This window comes from Hemibagrus wyckioides, linkage group LG11 (assembly GCF_019097595.1).
Source record: "Hemibagrus wyckioides isolate EC202008001 linkage group LG11, SWU_Hwy_1.0, whole genome shotgun sequence".
NCBI classification, from domain to species: domain Eukaryota; kingdom Metazoa; phylum Chordata; class Actinopteri; order Siluriformes; family Bagridae; genus Hemibagrus; species Hemibagrus wyckioides.
This window is the reverse complement of record NC_080720.1, coordinates 3,142,964-3,160,851: the sequence shown is the minus strand read 5'-3', so window position 1 is coordinate 3,160,851 and position 17,888 is coordinate 3,142,964. Positions and strand designations below refer to the sequence as shown.

Below are 17,888 nucleotides of genomic sequence, written 5' to 3'. Positions count from 1 at the left end.
CACAATACAGAGAGACGTCTCACTTGTCCTGCTTTACCTACAATTCTGTGTGTGTGTGTTTGTGTGTGTGTGTGTGTGTGTGTGTGTGTGTGTGTAGGCGGGGTTGGTTTAAACCTGGTAGCAGCCGACACAGTAATCTTCTTGGACAGTGATTTCAACCCACAGAACGACCTGCAGGCGGAGGCTCGAGCTCACCGGATCGGACAGACGAGGTAGTGCAGAGAAACAACACCAACATCAGACCTCTTTACCTCACTGTTACCGAACACTGGAGACTCCTTCCTCCTTCCTTAAACTTTCACATGAACGTCTCCTGATAGAAAACTTTCCAGTCCCTGTGAATAATCTGTTACCGTGGAAACCTCAGATTGTAACGATAATATTTCCCCTGGGTCCTAGTAAACCCCGGATAAAGGGAATCCTGGGTTTGTGTAGTTGGAGGTTTCACACTGCTCCTCCTTTCCCCGGGGTTATCACTGAATCCTGACTCTTCATCATCTGACCTTTCACACTCTACATTCCTGACCCCGGGATTAATCTTCTTCTCATTTACATATTCATGTATTGGATAACTCTGCTCATCTGATCCCCTGTGTTCTGCTGGCTGTGTTGTCAGGAATGTGAAAGTGATCCGGTTGTTGGGGAGAGACACGGTGGAGGAGATCATTTACTCCCGCGCTCTCTCCAAGCTGCAGCTCACCAACACCGTGATCAAGGATGGACAATTCTCTCTGATGGACAAGAATCAGTTTGCTGATCAGCTACAGGTACATCTTTTACTTCATCCTCCTCCTCCTCCACCTTCACCACCTCTCATACTCCTCCAACTCCACCACCTCTCATACTCCTCCAACTCCACCACATCCTCTATCTCCACAACCTCCTCCTCCACGTTCTTCAGCTCCACCACCTCTCATACTCCTCCAACTCCACCACCTCTCATACTCCTCCAACTCCACCACATCTCATTCTCCTCCACCACCTCTCATACTCCTCCAACTCCACCATGTCCTCTACCTCCACAACCTCCTCCTCCACGTTCTCCACCTCCTTCAACTTCTTATAGTTTACCTCCTCCTTCACTTCCTCCAACTCCACCACCTTCAATACTCTAACTCCACCAACTCCACAACCTCCTCTACCTCCACATCCTCCTCCTCCTCCACCTTCACCACCTGTCATACTCCTCCACCTCCACCACCTTTCCCACCTCCACCACCTCTCATACTCCTCCACGTCCACCACCTCATATACTCCTCCTCCACTTTCACCACCTGTCATACTCCTCCAACTCCACCACCTCTCATACTCCTCCACCACCTTTTCCACCTCCACCACCTCTCATACTCCTCCACGTCCACCACCTCGTATACTCCTCCTCCTTCACCACCTTCTCCATCTCCACCTCCACCACCTCTCATACTCCTCCTCCTTCACCACCTCTCATACTCCTCCACCTCCACCACCTCTCATACTCCTCCACCTCCACCACCTTCTCCATCACTTCTCATACTCTTCCACCTCCACCACCTTCTCCACCTCCACCACCACCTATCATACTCCTCCCCCTCCACCACCTTCTCCACTTCCACCTCCACCACCTTCTCATACTCCACCACCTCTTCCACCTCCAGCACCTTATCATATTCCACCACCTCCTCCACCTTCTCCATCTCCTCTACCCCCTCCTTCACCACCTACTTCTCCACTTTCACCACATCCACCTCCTCTACCTCCTCCTTCACCACCACCTCCACATCCTCCTTCACCACCACCTCCACATCCTCCTTCACCACCACCTTCTCACACTCCAACTCCACCACCTTCTCCACTTCCACCTCCACCACCTTCTCATACTCCTCCACCTTCTCCATCTCCTCTACCCCCTCCTTCACCACCTACTCCTCCACTTTCACCTTTCACCCCCTCCACCACCTCTCATGCTCCAACTTCACCACCTCCTCCACCTTCTTCACCTCCTCTACCTCCATCTTCACCACCTCCTCCTCCACCTTCACTACCTTCTCTTCCACCTACTCCACTTTCACCACCTCCACCACCTTCTCATATGTGTGTGTGTGTTTGTGTGTGTGCATGCAGTTGAGTGAAATCCTGAAGTTTGGAGTCCACAAACTGCTGTCGTCAGATGAGAGCTCGGTTCAGCAAGTGGACGTTCGGGAGATGCTGGGAGAGTCCAGAGACGGCCAGTGGGTAATAGACGAGGAGAACCTCAGACCTGCTGAGGAAGAGGATGATGAAGATCAGGAGAGAAAGAGTAGGACGCTGTAGCTCTCCCGACTCAGGTCATGTTTACAGCCCGGCCATGAGCTCCCTAACATTTTTCCCTTCCTCTCCAGCTCATATGTACATCTTTGAGGGGACGGACTACTCCAAAATCCCCAGCATGGAGGACGAGAAAAGGTTCGAGCTCATGCTGGGGGAACAGCCCACTTCTCTGGAGGACACTGGGAAAGAGGGACGCAGTCTACGGCACAAAACCGGAGTGAGTCCTTTAAATTTTTCTAAAAATATATTGACCCTCACTAAAAGAGTAGATGTTTATTTAATTGTCATCTTTAAAGTCTGAACAAATCTTTGTGTTTATTATAAATGACTTAAAAGGCATTGGAGACATTTTCTTTTCCCCAATCTCAGACACTCCTCTCTTTCTCTCTCAGACTGAAGTGCACTATATAGGGTAAATGTTATTCCCTAACATAGTGTGGTGTGATCTGTGCACCAGCACCTTCTCCATCTCCTCTACCCCCTCCTTCACCACCTACTTCTCCACTTTCACCTTTCACCACCTCCACCTTCACCTCCTCCACCTTCTCCATCTCCTCCTCCCCCTCCTTCACCACCTACTCCTCCACTTTCACCTTCACGTACTCCACCTCCTCTGCCTCCTCTTTCACCACCACACACAGGATTGTAGCTATGCTAACATTCATGGACATCGTTTTCAGCTGATTAGCCATTTGTTTGTCCGTAGGTTTTATTCTCTGGAGAATTACCATCGACGTCGAGACTGAAGAGGCCTCTGACAAAGACGGAGCTGGAAAAGAGGCAACAGAAGAAAGAGGAAAACGCTGCTAAACGAGCCAGGGTTCAGGAAGAGAAGAAGAAGCAGCGTGAGGAGCAGAAATACAAGAAGAAGTAAGAATCTTCATCATAACGACGCAGCAGATTTTTTCTCCCCAGAGAAGTGACTTATAAATAAACGAAGGAGCAAGCACAATTTAGTTCAGTTTTTATTTACATAGTGCTTTTAACACTAGACATAAATTCACAAAGGGAGCTGTAGATTTCGAGCAAGAGCAAGGAGTCTGGAGAGGAAATGTTATAGCTGGTTATAGCAACAGTGTTAGCTGGGCGTGTTAAAAGGATCATCAGGACGTGGTTTTAGCTCTAAGTCTACAGTATCCAGATGAAGATATCCACCAAACCCCTGAGTGTAGATCGATGAAGTCTTTAGAGAACCCGTGTGATAAAAACACCACAAGTCCTCAGCAGCAGAGAGGCGTGAGGGGATTCTCAGGTGGAAGGCAAGCATGAGTAGAGCATCAGGATTGGTCAGGTGAGTCCAGAGAGCACAAAGAGTCAGGGTCAAGGCGTCTGACCAGACAAGAACAGGTTCTGATCTACACCGAGTTGATCAGGTGCTAGGCGTGGTAGGAATTCTGCTGGTTTTAATCCTACTGTATGAATATGGAGGTTTATTTTTGTTTTTATTTGTTTTTTTGTCCTCTTCAGTTTACACTGATTTGTTTTAAATAAATAAATAAAGAAACCATTTATTTATTTTAAATATTTATTTATTTATTTATTTATTTATTTATTTATTTATTTATTTATTTATTTATTTATTTATTGAGAAAACAATTTGCATGAATTTGGGAAATTATCTCATCTCATGACCATGAGATAATTTGTCTTCTTTTTTTTTTTCCTGAATGAAAACTAGAGACAAGCATGAGATAACTGTGAAAAAAGACCTCACATCATATCCTTTACTTTTAGGAACAATGAAATCTTGTGAAAATTATTGCATAAGCGCGATTTCATTTTAACAAGATTTTTTTCTGAAACTAAATGAGATAGTAGGTGGCACATGTGAGATAATTAATCTAAAATTTTCTTCTTCTTCTTCATGTGTTGTTGTTGATATCATGACCTACAGAGACCTCTAAAATCTATCACGTGAACACGAGATAATTTATCATTTTCACAAGATTCTTTTTTTGTTAATTAAACAATATAGTACTTGGTACACATGAGATAATTACCTAAGAAGGCATTACATCATGTCGTTTACTCTTAGGAAAAACAAACTCTTGTGAAAATGGAAACTTGTTGTTTATTCACGAGATAATTTGTCATCATCACAAGATTTGTTTTCCGGAAAGAAAATGAGATAGTAATCATCATCTCACCCCAGTGGTGGCACAGTAGTTGAAGGCTCTGGGTTACTGAGCTGAAGGTTGGGGGTTCAAGCTCCAGCACCTTGGGCCCTTGAATGAGTGGGCCCTTCTTTCTTTCTTTCTTTCTTTCTTTCTTTCTTTCTTTCTTTCTTTCTTTCTTTCTTTCTTTCTTTCTTTCTTTCTACTAACCTTCTTTCTTTTTCTTTCTTTCTTTCTTTCTTTCTTTCTTTCTTTCTTTCTTTCTTTCTTTCTTTCTTTCTTTCTTTCTTTTGTTCTTTCTACCACTGTTTTTTCTTTCTTTCTTTTGTTCTTTCTTTCTTTCTTTCTTTCTTTCTTTCTTTCTTTCTTTCTTTCTTTCTTTCCACCAATCTTTCTTTCTACCAATCTTTCTTTCTTTTTTTTTCTTTGATATAATATGTCAATAATTTTACTGTGTGTGTGTTTCAGGATGGCCTGGTGGGAATCATGTGGCTATAAGTCTCTGTGCCTGCCCTCTGCTGATAGTGAAGGTGAGGATGTAGAGGAGGAGGAAGAGGACATTAGCAGCGTGACCTCTACAGACTCGGACGACATGGCCATTCGCTACGTGCTTGGTGACGTCACACACCCTCAGGCTGCGAGCGAGGACGCCATCATCGTCCACTGTGTGGGTATGTAAAAAAAAAAAAAAAACAACAGCATGCTAAAATGACTGGTGTTGCCATAGCAACACTGCCCATGATGAGTCCTCTTCTTCTTTGGGCTTTTCTCTTCAGGGGTCTCCACATTGCATCATCTCTCTCCACCTATCCCTATCTTCTCCATCCTCAACACTTACACCCACTAGCTTCATATCCTCATTTATTCCATCCATATACCTCCTCTTTGGCCTTCCTCTTTTCCTCCTGCCTGGCAGCTCCATGTCCAACATTCTCCTACCAATATACTCACTCTCCCTCCTCTGGACATGTCCAAACCATCTTAATCTGTCCTCCCTAACTTTGTCCCCCAAACGTCCAACATGAGCTGTCCCTCTGATGTACTCGTTCCTAATCCTGTCCAACCGTGTCCCTCCCAAAGAGAACCTCAACATCTTCAGCTCTGCTACCTCCAGCTCTGACTCCTGTCTCTGTCTCAGTGACACTGACTCTAAACCATACAGCATGGCCGGTCTCACCACTGTCCTGTACACCTTCCCCTTGATTCTCGCTGATATTTTTCTTTCACACAGAACTCCCGACACCTTTCTCCACCCATTCCAACCTGCTTGCACTCGCTTCTTTACCTCTTTCCCACACTCTCCATTACTCTGGACTGTTGACCCCAAGTACTTAAACTCCTGTACCTTCTTCACCTCTTCACCCTGTAATCTTACTGTTCCACTTCCCTCCCTGTCATTCACACACATGTACACAGTTTTACTACGACTGACTTTCATTCCTCTTCTCTCCAGCACAAACCTCCACCTCTCCAGGTTTTCCTCCACCTGCTCCCTGCTCTCACTACAGATCACAATGTCATCTGCAAACATCACTGTCCAGGAGACTCCTGTCTGACCTCCTCTGACAACTGGTCCATCACCATAGCAAACAGGAAGGGGCTCAGAGCCGATCCCTGATGCAGTCCCACCTCCACTCTGAACTCCTCTGTCTGACCTACAGCACACCTCACCACTGTCCTGCTCCTCTCATACATGTCCTGCACCACTCTGACATACTTCTCTGCTACTCCTGACTTCCTCATACAGTACCACAGCTCTTCTCTTGGCACCCTGTCATACGCTTTCTCCAAGTCTACAAACACACAGTGCAGCTCTCTCTGACCATCCCTATACTTCTCCATCAACATTCTCAGAGCAAAAATTGCATCTGTTGTGCTCTTTCTGGGCATGAAGCCATACTGCTGCTCATAAATTTCCACTACCTTCCTTAACCTTCCATTACTCTTTCCCATAGCGTCATTGTATGGCTCATCAACTTTATCCCCCTATAGTTGCTGCAACTCTGCACATCACCCTTATTCTTCAAGATCGGCACTAACACACTTCTTCTCCATTCCTCAGGCATCTTCTCACTCTCTAAAACCCTGTTAAACAGACTAGTTAAAAATTCCACTGCCGCCTCTCCTAGACACTTCCAGACCTCCACCGGGATGTCATCAGGACCAACTGCCTTTCCACTTTTCATCCTCTTCAAAGCCTTCCTGACTTCATCCTTTCTAATCTTATCTACTGCCTGTTCCACAGAGTTCACCCCTTCTACTCTTTTTTCCCTCTCAGTTTCCTCATTCATCAGCTCTTCAAAGTACTCCTTCCATCTCCTCTGTACACTCTCCTCACTTGTGAGCACCTTTCCATCTCTATCCTTAATAACTCTAACTTGCCGCACATCCTTCCCATCTTGATCCCTCTGCCTAGCTAACCTGTACAAGTCCTTCTCTCCATCTCTAGTGTCTAACCTAGTGTACAACTCGTCATACGCCTTCTGCTTGGTCTTAGACACCTCCCTCTTCACTCTGTGCTGTAACTCCTTGTATTCCTGTCTATTCTCTTCAGTCCTGTCCATGTCCCACTTCTTCTTGGCTAACCTCTTCCTCTGAATACTATCCTGAACTTCCTCATTCCACCACCAAGTCTCCTTATCTTCTTTCCTCCTTCCAGATGACACACCCAGCACCTTTCTTCCTGTCTCCCTGATCACTTCTGCTGTAGTTTCCCAGTCATCTGGCAGCACTACCTGACCACCCAGAGCCTGCCTCAACTTCTGTCTAAATTCCTCACAACATTCCTCCTTTTTCAGCTTCCACCACTTGGTTTTCTTCTCCATCTCTATCTTTGACCTCTTCTTACAGACCATCAGATTTATCCTACACACCACCATCCTATGCTGTCTGGCTACACTCTCTCCCACTACCACTTTACAGTCACTAATCTCTTTCAGATTGCCTCTTCTACATAGGATGTAGTCTACCTGTGTGCTCCTACCTCCACTCTTGTAAGTCACTCTATGCTCCTCCCTCTTCTGAAAATAAGTGTTAACCACAGCCATGTCCATCCTCTTAGCAAAGTCCACTACCATCTGTCCTTCAAGGTTCTTTTCCTTAACTCCAAACTTGCCCATCCCCTCCTCATCACCTGTGTTCCCCTCACCAACATGTCCATCACCTCATCTAATTCACTCCAGAATCTCTCTTTCTCCTCTAACTCACAACCTACCTGTGGGGCATAACCACTAACAACATTCAACATCACCCCTTCAACCTCTAACTTCAGACTCATCACCCTGTCTGACCCTCTCATCACCTCCAGAACATTCCTCACAAACTCCTCCTTCAGGACCACACCTACCCCATTTCTCTTACTATCCACCCCATAATAAAACAGCTTGAATCCTGCTCCTATACTACGAGCCTTGCTACCCTTCCACCTGGTCTCCTGTACACACAGTATATCCACCTTCCTTCTGTCCATCATATCAGCCAGCTCTCTACCTTTCCCTGTCATAGTACCAACATTCAGAGTTCCTATTCTCAGTCCTACACTCTTACCTTTCCTCTTCTCTCTCTGTCTGCACACTCTCCTCCCTCCTCTACTTCTTCGACCAACAGTAGCCCAATTTCCCAGTGCTTTTGGCAGTGCACAGGGGTCAGCATGGGCACCCTGACTGGTCTGCAGCTATGCAGCCCCATACACAACAAACTGATGCACTGTGTATTCTGACCCCTTTCTATCAGATCCAGCATTAAATTCTTCAGCAGTTTGAGCAACAGTAGCTCGTCTGTTGGATCGGATCAGACGGGCCAGCCTTTGCTTCCCACGTGCATCAATGAGCCTTGACCCCCCATGACCCTGTCACCAGTTCACCACTGTTCCTTCCTTGGACAATAAATACAATACAATAAATTTACAGTTGAAATTTTAAACAGGTTGTGATACGAGTTTTCCATTGATATGTTTCAGTAGACGAGTAGAAGATGAAGTTTTTGTTTTTTAAAGTATGTGTGTGTATGTATGTGTGTGTGTGTATAGATGATTCTGGAGGGTGGGGGCGTGGCGGCCTGTTCACGGCTCTGGAGCGCCGGTCAGACGAGGTGAAGAAGCAGTATGAACTGGCAGGAGAAATGGAAGGTGAGGGAAAAGTCTGGATCCTTCAGCGTCTCGTGGTCTGAGGTTTTTCCAGATTCTCTCATCTGTTATTCCGTTTCAGACCTGGAGCTGGGGAATGTGCTGCTGTTTCCTGTAGACGATAAGCAGTCGAGACTGAGCGGGAGAGACCATGTGAGTCTGAACTTAACCCGCTCCTGCTTTCTCATCTCCCTCAGTGTTAGAGGTGTGTGTGGGATCAGAAAGAACATCTCTGCAGGCTGGACTCCTCCCACACCGACCTGACCTCTTTCTTTCTATTCACTTCTATTCTTTTTCTTTCTACAAACTTCAGTTCTTTCTTTCTGCACACTTCTATTCTTTCTTTCTTTCTTTCTTTCTTTCTTTCTTTCTTTCTTTCTTTCTTTCTTTCTTTCTTTCTACACACTTCAATTCTTTCTTTCTTTCTTTCTTTCTTTCTTTCTTTCTTTCTTTCTTTCTTTCTTTCTACACACTTTCTTTCTTTCTTTCTTTCTTTCTTTCTTTCTTTCTTTCTATTCACTTCTATTCTTTCTTTCTTTCTACAAACTTCAATTCTTTCTTTCTTTCTTTCTTTCTTTCTTTCTTTCTTTCTTTCTTTCTTTCTTTCTACACACTTCAATTCTTTCTTTCTTTCTTTCTTTCTTTCTTTCTTTCTTTCTTTCTTTCTTTCTTTCTTTCTTTCTTTCTTTCTACACACTTCAGTTCTTTCTTTCTTTCTTTCTTTCTTTCTTTCTTTCTTTCTTTCTTTCTTTCTTTCTTTCTTTCTACACACTTCAATTCTTTCTTTCTTTCTTTCTTTCTTTCTTTCTTTCTTTCTTTCTTTCTTTCTACACACTTCAATTCTTTCTTTCTTTCTTTCTTTCTTTCTTTCTTTCTTTCTTTCTTTCTTTCTTTCTATCTACACACTTCTAGTCTTTCTTTCTTTGCCTCTTTTTTGTTTTTATTGATTGTTTATTTTTTTGTGTGGTCAGTTGAAACAGTGATGTCACTGATGATGTAAGACTTTTTAAAGGAACATTTCAGAGTAAAGACAGAAATGAGACTCTGTGTGACCTTTGACCTGAACCTGTAATCTGTGGGCTTTCCCCTCGTCCTGTCCACACACCTCTATTACATTTCACTGCTGTGTCGCTGCAGCTGGCTCTGATCGTCGCTCAGAGGAGAGATAAATCCAACAGGCTGTCGGGGATTTGCCTCACTGCCCTGGACGAGGGGCTGAAGAAGATCTACAGAGCTGCCAAGCAGAAGAAAGGTAAAGATCCTGCTTATGATTGCTCACTTCCTCTAGCTTTAGCTATAGAGTCAAAATATTTCTTTTAAATGTTTAGAGCCACAGGAAACGGTGACAAATTTAAAGACACACTCAAAATCGATTTATTCTTTATCTGCTTCTTTTTTCCAGCAAGCGTCCACCTTCCGCGAATCGGACACGCCACCAAAGGCTTCAACTGGTACGGCACTGAGAGACTGATACGCAAGCACTTAGCCTCGCGAGGAGTCCCCACCTTCATGTATCCTTCCACACAGAATAGTACCAGAAAAACCAGGTAATTAATGCACAAAAGTCATGATGTATTTACGAGCTGAATGCATGTAAACACCATCACAAAGTCATAATTACGAGCGGGATTTACTTTACAGGTGCGGCTTCTGTAGCTGAGGGTAAATTAGAAATTGAAAATGAATGTTTTCTCGTCTCAGAAGCTGATTTTGTGTTATTTCCTGTTATTATGTGTTTGGTTTATGAGGCAAGTTACTGAAAGTTACTGTTAGTGTCAGTGGAAAGCCAGGTGAAGAGAGTTTACGAATTTTATGATTTTGTTTTCAGTCAGTGAAAGCTGTATGGAAAGAGTCAACCCACGATACCAACGTTGCCTTCAGCATGCGTTCAAAAGCTAGGTGATTTTTCGGGTGTTTTTTGTTGACAGATCGGTGGTGTGGGTGCTCTGTTCTATTTTTAGCCCAAGCTTGGTGGCACGACTTCCTGTGAGGAGCCTTGACATGGAATGCTTGGCTTGGGTCAGTTCTTTGTAAGCACCCATACAGTTTACATACGCTGAGTATTGGGAATATTGCTCATATTTTTGGGCGGCTGAAACGGATTATCTGCATTTACATTATTTCTTATATTATTTTTTGTAGCTAATTAACAGAAGGTTCAGCTCCATCTTGAATGCCCCGGAGGTCGTAATTACGACTTTACAACTTGTAAATTCTGTACCAACTTCCCAGGAAGATTTGAAAACAACGTCACACGTAAGGTCCGCCTCTTTCTGGCCTTTTTTAACTGCAGGTTTCATCATCCTTTACGTCCACATCTTTAACTTAAACATCAGATACTACTACAAGCGTCCAGCCCCTCAGTCCACCACAGCAGCTCCGTCCACGAACACAGCGTCTCCGTCCACCTCGAGCTCAGCGACCAGTCCTCCAGCGCCGCTCTCTCCCAGCTCCTCATGCTCTCTCAGTCCTCGTGGTCCATCTGAAGAACGAGCCGTGTCTCCGGAAGCTTCCGGGACGACGTGGCGCAGTGGAGAAGCTTCCGGTTTAGCCGACTTCATGAAAGGAGTCAGCGTGTTCTTCTACAACGTCGGGGTGACGGAGAGAAAGAAACTCACACGCTACCTCATCACATATCCTTTAAAGTCACTTTAGTCATAAATGAAGAAGTCTCAGTCCAAAGACGTGTCTATAAAAAGGACATGTCATATTTCTCACCGTAAAAGCTTCTTGTGGTTGCTCTCTGGAATGAGAACAATTTGTGGGTAATTATTTTTATTACAGTCGAACAGGTTTGAAACAGGATGAGCTTCTTACAGAACATGAGCTTCTTCACTCCAGCAAGAAACAGCAATTATGTCATGTGTCTGTGATGAAAAATATGACACATAAATAAATAAATAGAAAAATAATAATAAGGCCCTATGCGTTAAGCATTATGAAACTATTACTACTTGGCCAACTTGGACATTTTCAATTAGAATTAACAAATAAAAAATAACAAAAATAAAATAGCAGACTAGAATTTAACCATGTTTGTTTAACACTATAGTTATTTCTTCCAGATGCTGAGATTTTCTAACTAAAGGCCTGGCGATCACTCAGAACAATTCATAATTATTAAACTTGTTTAAAAATTCAATTTAGTTTAAGAAATGAAATTATTTTTTATGTGAACTATATACAACATGTTCTCGTACGTCTCAGGAGAATCTCTGTTACTCTGCGTCTGTTCTGGGTTTCTGTTGGGAAATCATCAGCTTCATCACACCAGACCCCCGGGGGTTGCGTTGATGAAAATTCTTAGCTCAAAGAGTTACTCCTAGTGACGAAAATTCTTAAAAAATTTTGCAGCCAAAACAGCCCTGACCTGTCGAGGCATGGACTCCACTAGATCCCTGAAGGTGTGCTGTGGTATCTGGCGCTAAGATGTTAGCAGCAGATCCTTTAAATCCTGTAAGCTGTGAGGTGGAGCCTCCATGGTGACTTAAAGGATACTTTTGATAGATACTGACCATTGCAGACACCACCACAAGAGCTGCAGTTTCTGATCCAGGCGTCTATCCGCCATCACAATTCGGCCCTTCGTCAAACTCGCTCAGATCCTTACGCTTGTCCATTTTTCCTGCTTCTAACATCATCTTTGAGGACAAAATGTTGACTTGCTGCCTAATATATCCCACCCACTAACAGGTGCCATGATGAGGAGATCATCAGCCTTATTCACTTCACCTCTCACCGGTCATAATGTTATGGCTGATCAGTGTATATAACGTGTTAAATAGGCAAAATTAGGTCTGTCATTTCAAAGTTAAGGCTTTAAGACCCTATTTTAAAGAGCTCTTATCTTTTTTATTGAATGACCAATCACAATCTTCAAAAGAATGTGTCGTGCCTAGAAGCCCCGCCTCCTCTCAAAGATATTTTGTCTTTTTCTTGCTCTGAGATTGGTCCTGAAGCACTCTTAAGCTAAGCTTCCTAGTCCTAGTTAAATTAAGAGCTCTCTGAGATGATTCTCAGAAGCTTTTTAACGAATACGGTTCCAGACGTCTGGTCAGTTCGTCTTCGTCTTTTCTCTCTGCTGCTTCACATGATGTGGTCAGCAGTGTGAACATCTTCATTTTAGACAGCGATGATGAACTTTCTCCTTAACCTGGCTGTACGTATGACGGTGATGATGAAGATCTCATGAGCTCACAGGTCACTCACATCGTAGCAGAGGTAGAAAGTCCACTTCATATCCAGGTATTCAAGTATTTTTAATTATCAGTACATTTCAAATAGGAGTACACTGACTGAGGCTTGAATTAATCGATTTCTTGATAATTAACCAAATAACGTAAATAACAAACACCTTAGTGAACATGTTTGTGTTTGTTGACTCACAAAAAATGTTCCAATATTTACACCAAGAGCCCAGTGTTGAGAAATTTCATATTTTTGGCTAATTTATGAGTATTTTTATTCACGGATTTAATGATTTAATTAGTCAGAGCAGGTGTATTTCATTAACATCTATTAATATACACGTTTATTTATTTATATTCAGCATGGGATACGTTTTCTAGACATATTAACGTAATGTCGATGCTGTCTGTATAAATCAGAAAAGTCTTCACGATTTAACCAACACCTCCATCTCAAACATTCCAGGTTTTTCTATTTTCTTAACACAATATTGTTTGTTTGCACAATTAATTAATCCAAAATGTTAAAGAAATGCGTGTGGAATAAATCAGATTTCAGCCAGAAATTCTTTGTTTCTGATTTTTACAAATCAGATCGGTGGAATAAAATGTCAAATAAAATTTTCCAATCAAATTAGAAAAAAAGAAGGGGTGCCAATAATTGACACATACACGTTTGTTAAATATTATAATTTTTTTAAATTTTTTGTCTAAAAATGTAAAGATACTTTCTTCAGTTAAATTGAATGAAATGTTATTTATTTTCCTTTTTTTTTTTTTTTGCTGCTTATTCTTTATTTTTCAACCAGTATTCATTATACACTCTTTTCCAAGGGTGCCAATATTTCTGGCTCTGCCGGTCCAGCGCTCTGACGAGTGTTATTTGTGTTATTTGTTCTCTTTGTAGGAGTTACAGGATATGTGTCAGCAGTACCCTCAGGCTGTTCTGGTGAAGAAGAAATGGCTGGAGTCTTGTTTTGCCAAGCAGAGAAAACTCAGCACCTCCAAGTACCTCCTGCATTTAGAATAAATTCAAATGATTATTTTTAAAGTATAAAATTTTTTATTCAAGTTCAAAGTTAAAAAATGTTCCTCGTTGCTGGTTGTGAAAATAAATTAATTTATTTCTCTCTTCTATCTGTCTTTACTCTTATCAGCTCTTCACCACTCCAAAGTGTTTCTCTGTAATAAAAAGTAAAATAAATTTTTAATTATTTTAAATCATATATGCCTAAATTTTTGGAACTTTTCTATGAATATATTGTCCCTAGTAAGCTAAAGACGTGTGTTTTCCCCTCCGTCGGAGAACCTCACACAGAATTTTACTGGTTGAAGATGAAATCTGAGCTGCTTTTTAGATGAGCAAGCAGGATTGGGTTTGAGATCAAAATTCATTTAAAAACAAACCTGGTACTTTTCTTTGAATACATCACCCCTAGTAGTTTAGGGAAAACCAGAAATCCTTCTGAAACACTACAAATTCTTAAAATCCTGAGTGACTACTTTCATATGAGCTTCATATTAACCTCCACTGGGGAGTGAGACATGATGAAGACGTTCAATCATCAACATGGACACGGTTTAATTTTTTAGCGTCTGGATTAAAGAGAGTTCAACCTGACCGAAACACTGGGAAGAAAAGACTATAAACATATAAAGGGTCATAAAAACAGAAATATTATTCTTTATTCTATAAAAACTGCACACACTACTGAAAAACCTCAATAAAAACAAGCTTAAAGTGTGTCTAAAAATCAGGAATTGATACGAGATATGATTTTTTTAATATTTATTATTTATTCACTTTTTCACAAATATCTACACTTATTTATTTTTTTATATGTAGGTGTTTCCCTTTCAGCTGACTAACGTTAGATGAAATTGTGAAAAAACTAAAAACAGTGCTTTTTATTTTTTTAGCTTCCTTTTCAGACACCCTGTAGAAATAGTATGGGTGCCAATATTTTTGCCTCAGGACAAAAGAATGCAAATAAAGCAAAGCCCTAATGTTTTCCCACGATGTGAATCAATAGATCACTCCTTATACTGTGTTATAAATGAGAATCCACTTCAATGCGGGGTGCCAATACTTTTGGGGATATAATGCCATGCTTGTAGGCGTTTTTGCAGAGTCTCACGTTCAGAATAAATGAACGAATAAGATAAGAGGAAATTCTTTTGCTAGAGACCGTTTCAGATCACAAGAAAAAATAAATGTAAATGAAATATTCTATATAGAGACAGGAGTCAGAGCTGGAGGTAGCAGAGCTGAAGATGTTGAGGTTCTCTTTGGGAGGGACACGGTTGGACAGGATTAGGAAGGAGTACATCAGAGGGACAGCTCATGTTGGACGTTTGGGGGACAAAGTTAGGGAGGACAGATTAAGATGGTTTGGACATGTCCAGAGGAGGGAGAGTGAGTATATTGGTAGGAGAATGTTGGACATGGAGCTGCCAGGCAGGAGGAAAAGAGGAAGGCCAAAGAGGAGGTATATGGATGTATTAAATGAGGATATGAAGCTAGTGGGTGTAAGTGTTGAGGATGGAGAAGATAGGGATAGGTGGAGAGAGATGATGCAATGTGGAGACCCCTGAAGGGAAAAGACCAAAGAAGAAGAAATTAAATATACTATATATATATATATATACAAAATGTATTCCAAGTACAAGAAAGGTGCTAGGGAACTAGAACATATTGCACATAATATGATATGAATGAATGGCAGCTTGTAATTTGATTTTTTTTTTTTCTATTTATGTTTTTATGTTTTATATTTTATATTTTTAGTATCTTAATAAAAAGGCGAGTATTTTTATTTATATTTATTTTTATTTATTTATTTTTTTTTGGGGGGCGGGGGGCTGTCGTCCTCACCTCAGACGTGACGAAAAACATCAACAGAAGAACCAATTCCATTTAATCGTCCTTGTTTCCATGGTTACAAACCGTCACGTCTGAGAATCCGTGAGCTGTACAATAAATGATGTCGTAATTGCGGCGGTTTTATTTTTACAAAATCCAGACGGTTCGTTTTCAGTCAGAAGAAACACTCTGACATGGTGAGAACAGATTTAATCTTCTTCAGTGTAAACACATGTGCTATCATGTAGCATTAAACATCATGAGTCATGAATTTATTATGGTCCAAGTTACAAAAACACACACACACACACACACACACACACACACACAGTGGAACCTGACCTCTTTCACTATGATGGTTTGCACGTATAAAAACGTGTGCACACTTGACAGAGGAAGATTACAAAGAAAAGAGAAGAAGAAGAAAGTAAGCACTAACAGGTTCTGCAGAAGATTTCTCGCCTTTGTTGAAAAGAACTGGAGTAATGAATGTGTGACACTTCAGGAGCTGAGTGATCGGAGTGATCCGAATTCAAATACGTTTCTTATCTTTCTGAATGTTTAAAGAAACGTATTACACTTTAACACGTGTTACGACTTTAACCTCACCTTTAACTTTTCCACATTACATTGTGCTACAAACCAGGAGCTGAAATGGACTTCGTGAGGATTAGAGATCTCGAATATATACGCAAAAATATTGAGGAAGATCAATACAGGTTTCTGTTAAAAGTTCTGGAAAAAGCATCACTAGCATTTGCTTGTTAATATTACTGAATTTATTTGTATTTGTTTATTTATTTATTTATTTATGTTTACATTATTTACATGTATTAATTATTTCTTTATTTATTTATTTTTTTTTTGCTTTATTTTTATTTTAATTATTTATTAATTTCTTAAAATGTATTTATTTATTATTTTTGATTTATTTAAATTGTAATTATTCATTTCTTAAAATTTATTTATTTATTTATTTATTTATTTATTATTTTTGCTTTATTCAAATTCTGATTATTTATTAATTTCTTTAAATTTATTTATTTATTTTTTTTGCTTTATTTAAATTTTAATTATTTATTTATCAAATATCTTAAGAATTAAAATCCTAAAATGACTTATTTTCTTAAATCACCTAATCTCATTTACCTCACCTTTAATTGTTTCTGATTCCGACGTTGAGGCGACTCACAGTAAATTCCCGAGTCCTCTCTCACTCTTAGCCGATCATGCGGTCGAGGTGAAGTTAACAGCCTCCAAAGCTCCTGCAGTACGCGCTCCCTGGTTAAGAACCAGCTTAGCTTGAGGCTAAGCTGGTTCTTAGCCTCAAGTTTCACTATTTCATCTCCAGCACATTCTGACCCTTTAACAATTCACACAAACAGTCTCCGGTCAGTCACGTCCACAGAAGTTCATAACTTCTTCCTTTAAAATTTTCCAGGATACTCCACAAAGCTGGGATTTTAAGGAAGAGTGGTCAGAATAGGACAAAAATAAATAAGTCTAGCATGTTGGACACTCAAGAAACGCTTCTTGAGTCTTAAAAGACCTGAATTGAAAACTCTGACCTGAACAAAGTGTTTTTTGGATGAAAATCCATGGTGGTGGTAGCATCATGTCACAGTGATGTTTATTTATCAGCAGGCAAATGGGAAACTGGTCAGGGTTGAAGGAGAGCTGGTTGGATGGGACTTCCAGACGTCTTCTAACGCGACAACAATGCTGAGCAGAACACCAAAGTTGGCACTTGAAGCTGCTTGAGAATCTGTGGCAAGACCTGAAACCTTACTGTACACCTACTGCATTTCACAAGGGGGGTTGTGTGTGGGTGGGGGGGGGGGTGAAAAGTTCTTCAAAGAGCTTGGTGTGCAATCACACAGGAGAGAAATATATGAAGAGCATGGAGAACTGTGTTGAGAGATTACACATGTAATAAACTGTCATAATCTCAGCTGGTGGTGTTCTTGTGTTTCTTCTGCTGCTTTTCTTTGACCTTCTTTTCCTTCCTGCTCAGACTGCTACAACCTCAGCATCATCAAACCGCCGTCTCTCTTTATCAGTGAAACCTGCTGCTTCTGCATTTCCTTGTCCTACTTTTTTATTTTTGTCGTCGTTTTTTTCAGATCCTAAAGATCTCTGATCTGCTCTGAGACTTTAATGACTTTTCACAAAGGCGAAATGTAATGATATTCACTCATTCTTATATATTACTCATATATTAAATATATCATCTATTGAAAGTCTTAACTCTTATGTATACTCTTATGTAACCAGTTCATCATCAACTAAGTGTGAAAACCTGGATATAATTAGAA

General features: G+C 41.1%; 1 protein-coding gene across 3 annotated transcripts in view; it reads left to right on the top strand.

The window, feature by feature from the left end:
* chd1l (chromodomain helicase DNA binding protein 1-like) overlaps positions 1 to 13,931 on the top strand; it is a 31,607-nt gene extending 17,676 nt beyond the window's left edge. Inside the window, exons 13-25 of one of the 3 annotated variants that reach the window (XM_058403994.1) lie at positions 98 to 212; positions 617 to 767; positions 2,101 to 2,275; positions 2,358 to 2,503; positions 2,993 to 3,156; positions 4,869 to 5,071; positions 8,428 to 8,526; positions 8,606 to 8,676; positions 9,661 to 9,775; positions 9,926 to 10,034; positions 10,860 to 11,156; positions 12,687 to 12,768; positions 13,618 to 13,931. In XM_058403994.1, the coding sequence (XP_058259977.1) occupies positions 98 to 212; positions 617 to 767; positions 2,101 to 2,275; positions 2,358 to 2,503; positions 2,993 to 3,156; positions 4,869 to 5,071; positions 8,428 to 8,526; positions 8,606 to 8,676; positions 9,661 to 9,775; positions 9,926 to 10,034; positions 10,860 to 11,156; positions 12,687 to 12,768; positions 13,618 to 13,740 (1,850 nt within the window). In that variant the 3' untranslated portion in view covers positions 13,741 to 13,931. Of the gene's footprint in view, positions 1 to 97; positions 213 to 616; positions 768 to 2,100; positions 2,276 to 2,357; positions 2,504 to 2,992; positions 3,157 to 4,868; positions 5,072 to 8,427; positions 8,527 to 8,605; positions 8,677 to 9,660; positions 9,776 to 9,925; positions 10,071 to 10,351; positions 10,543 to 10,665; positions 10,715 to 10,816; positions 11,157 to 12,686; positions 12,769 to 13,617 lie in introns of those variants that run through there. The other 2 variants (XR_009206133.1, XM_058403995.1) reach the window with 2 other exon arrangements.
* The last annotated feature ends 3,957 nt before the right edge of the window (positions 13,932 to 17,888 follow it).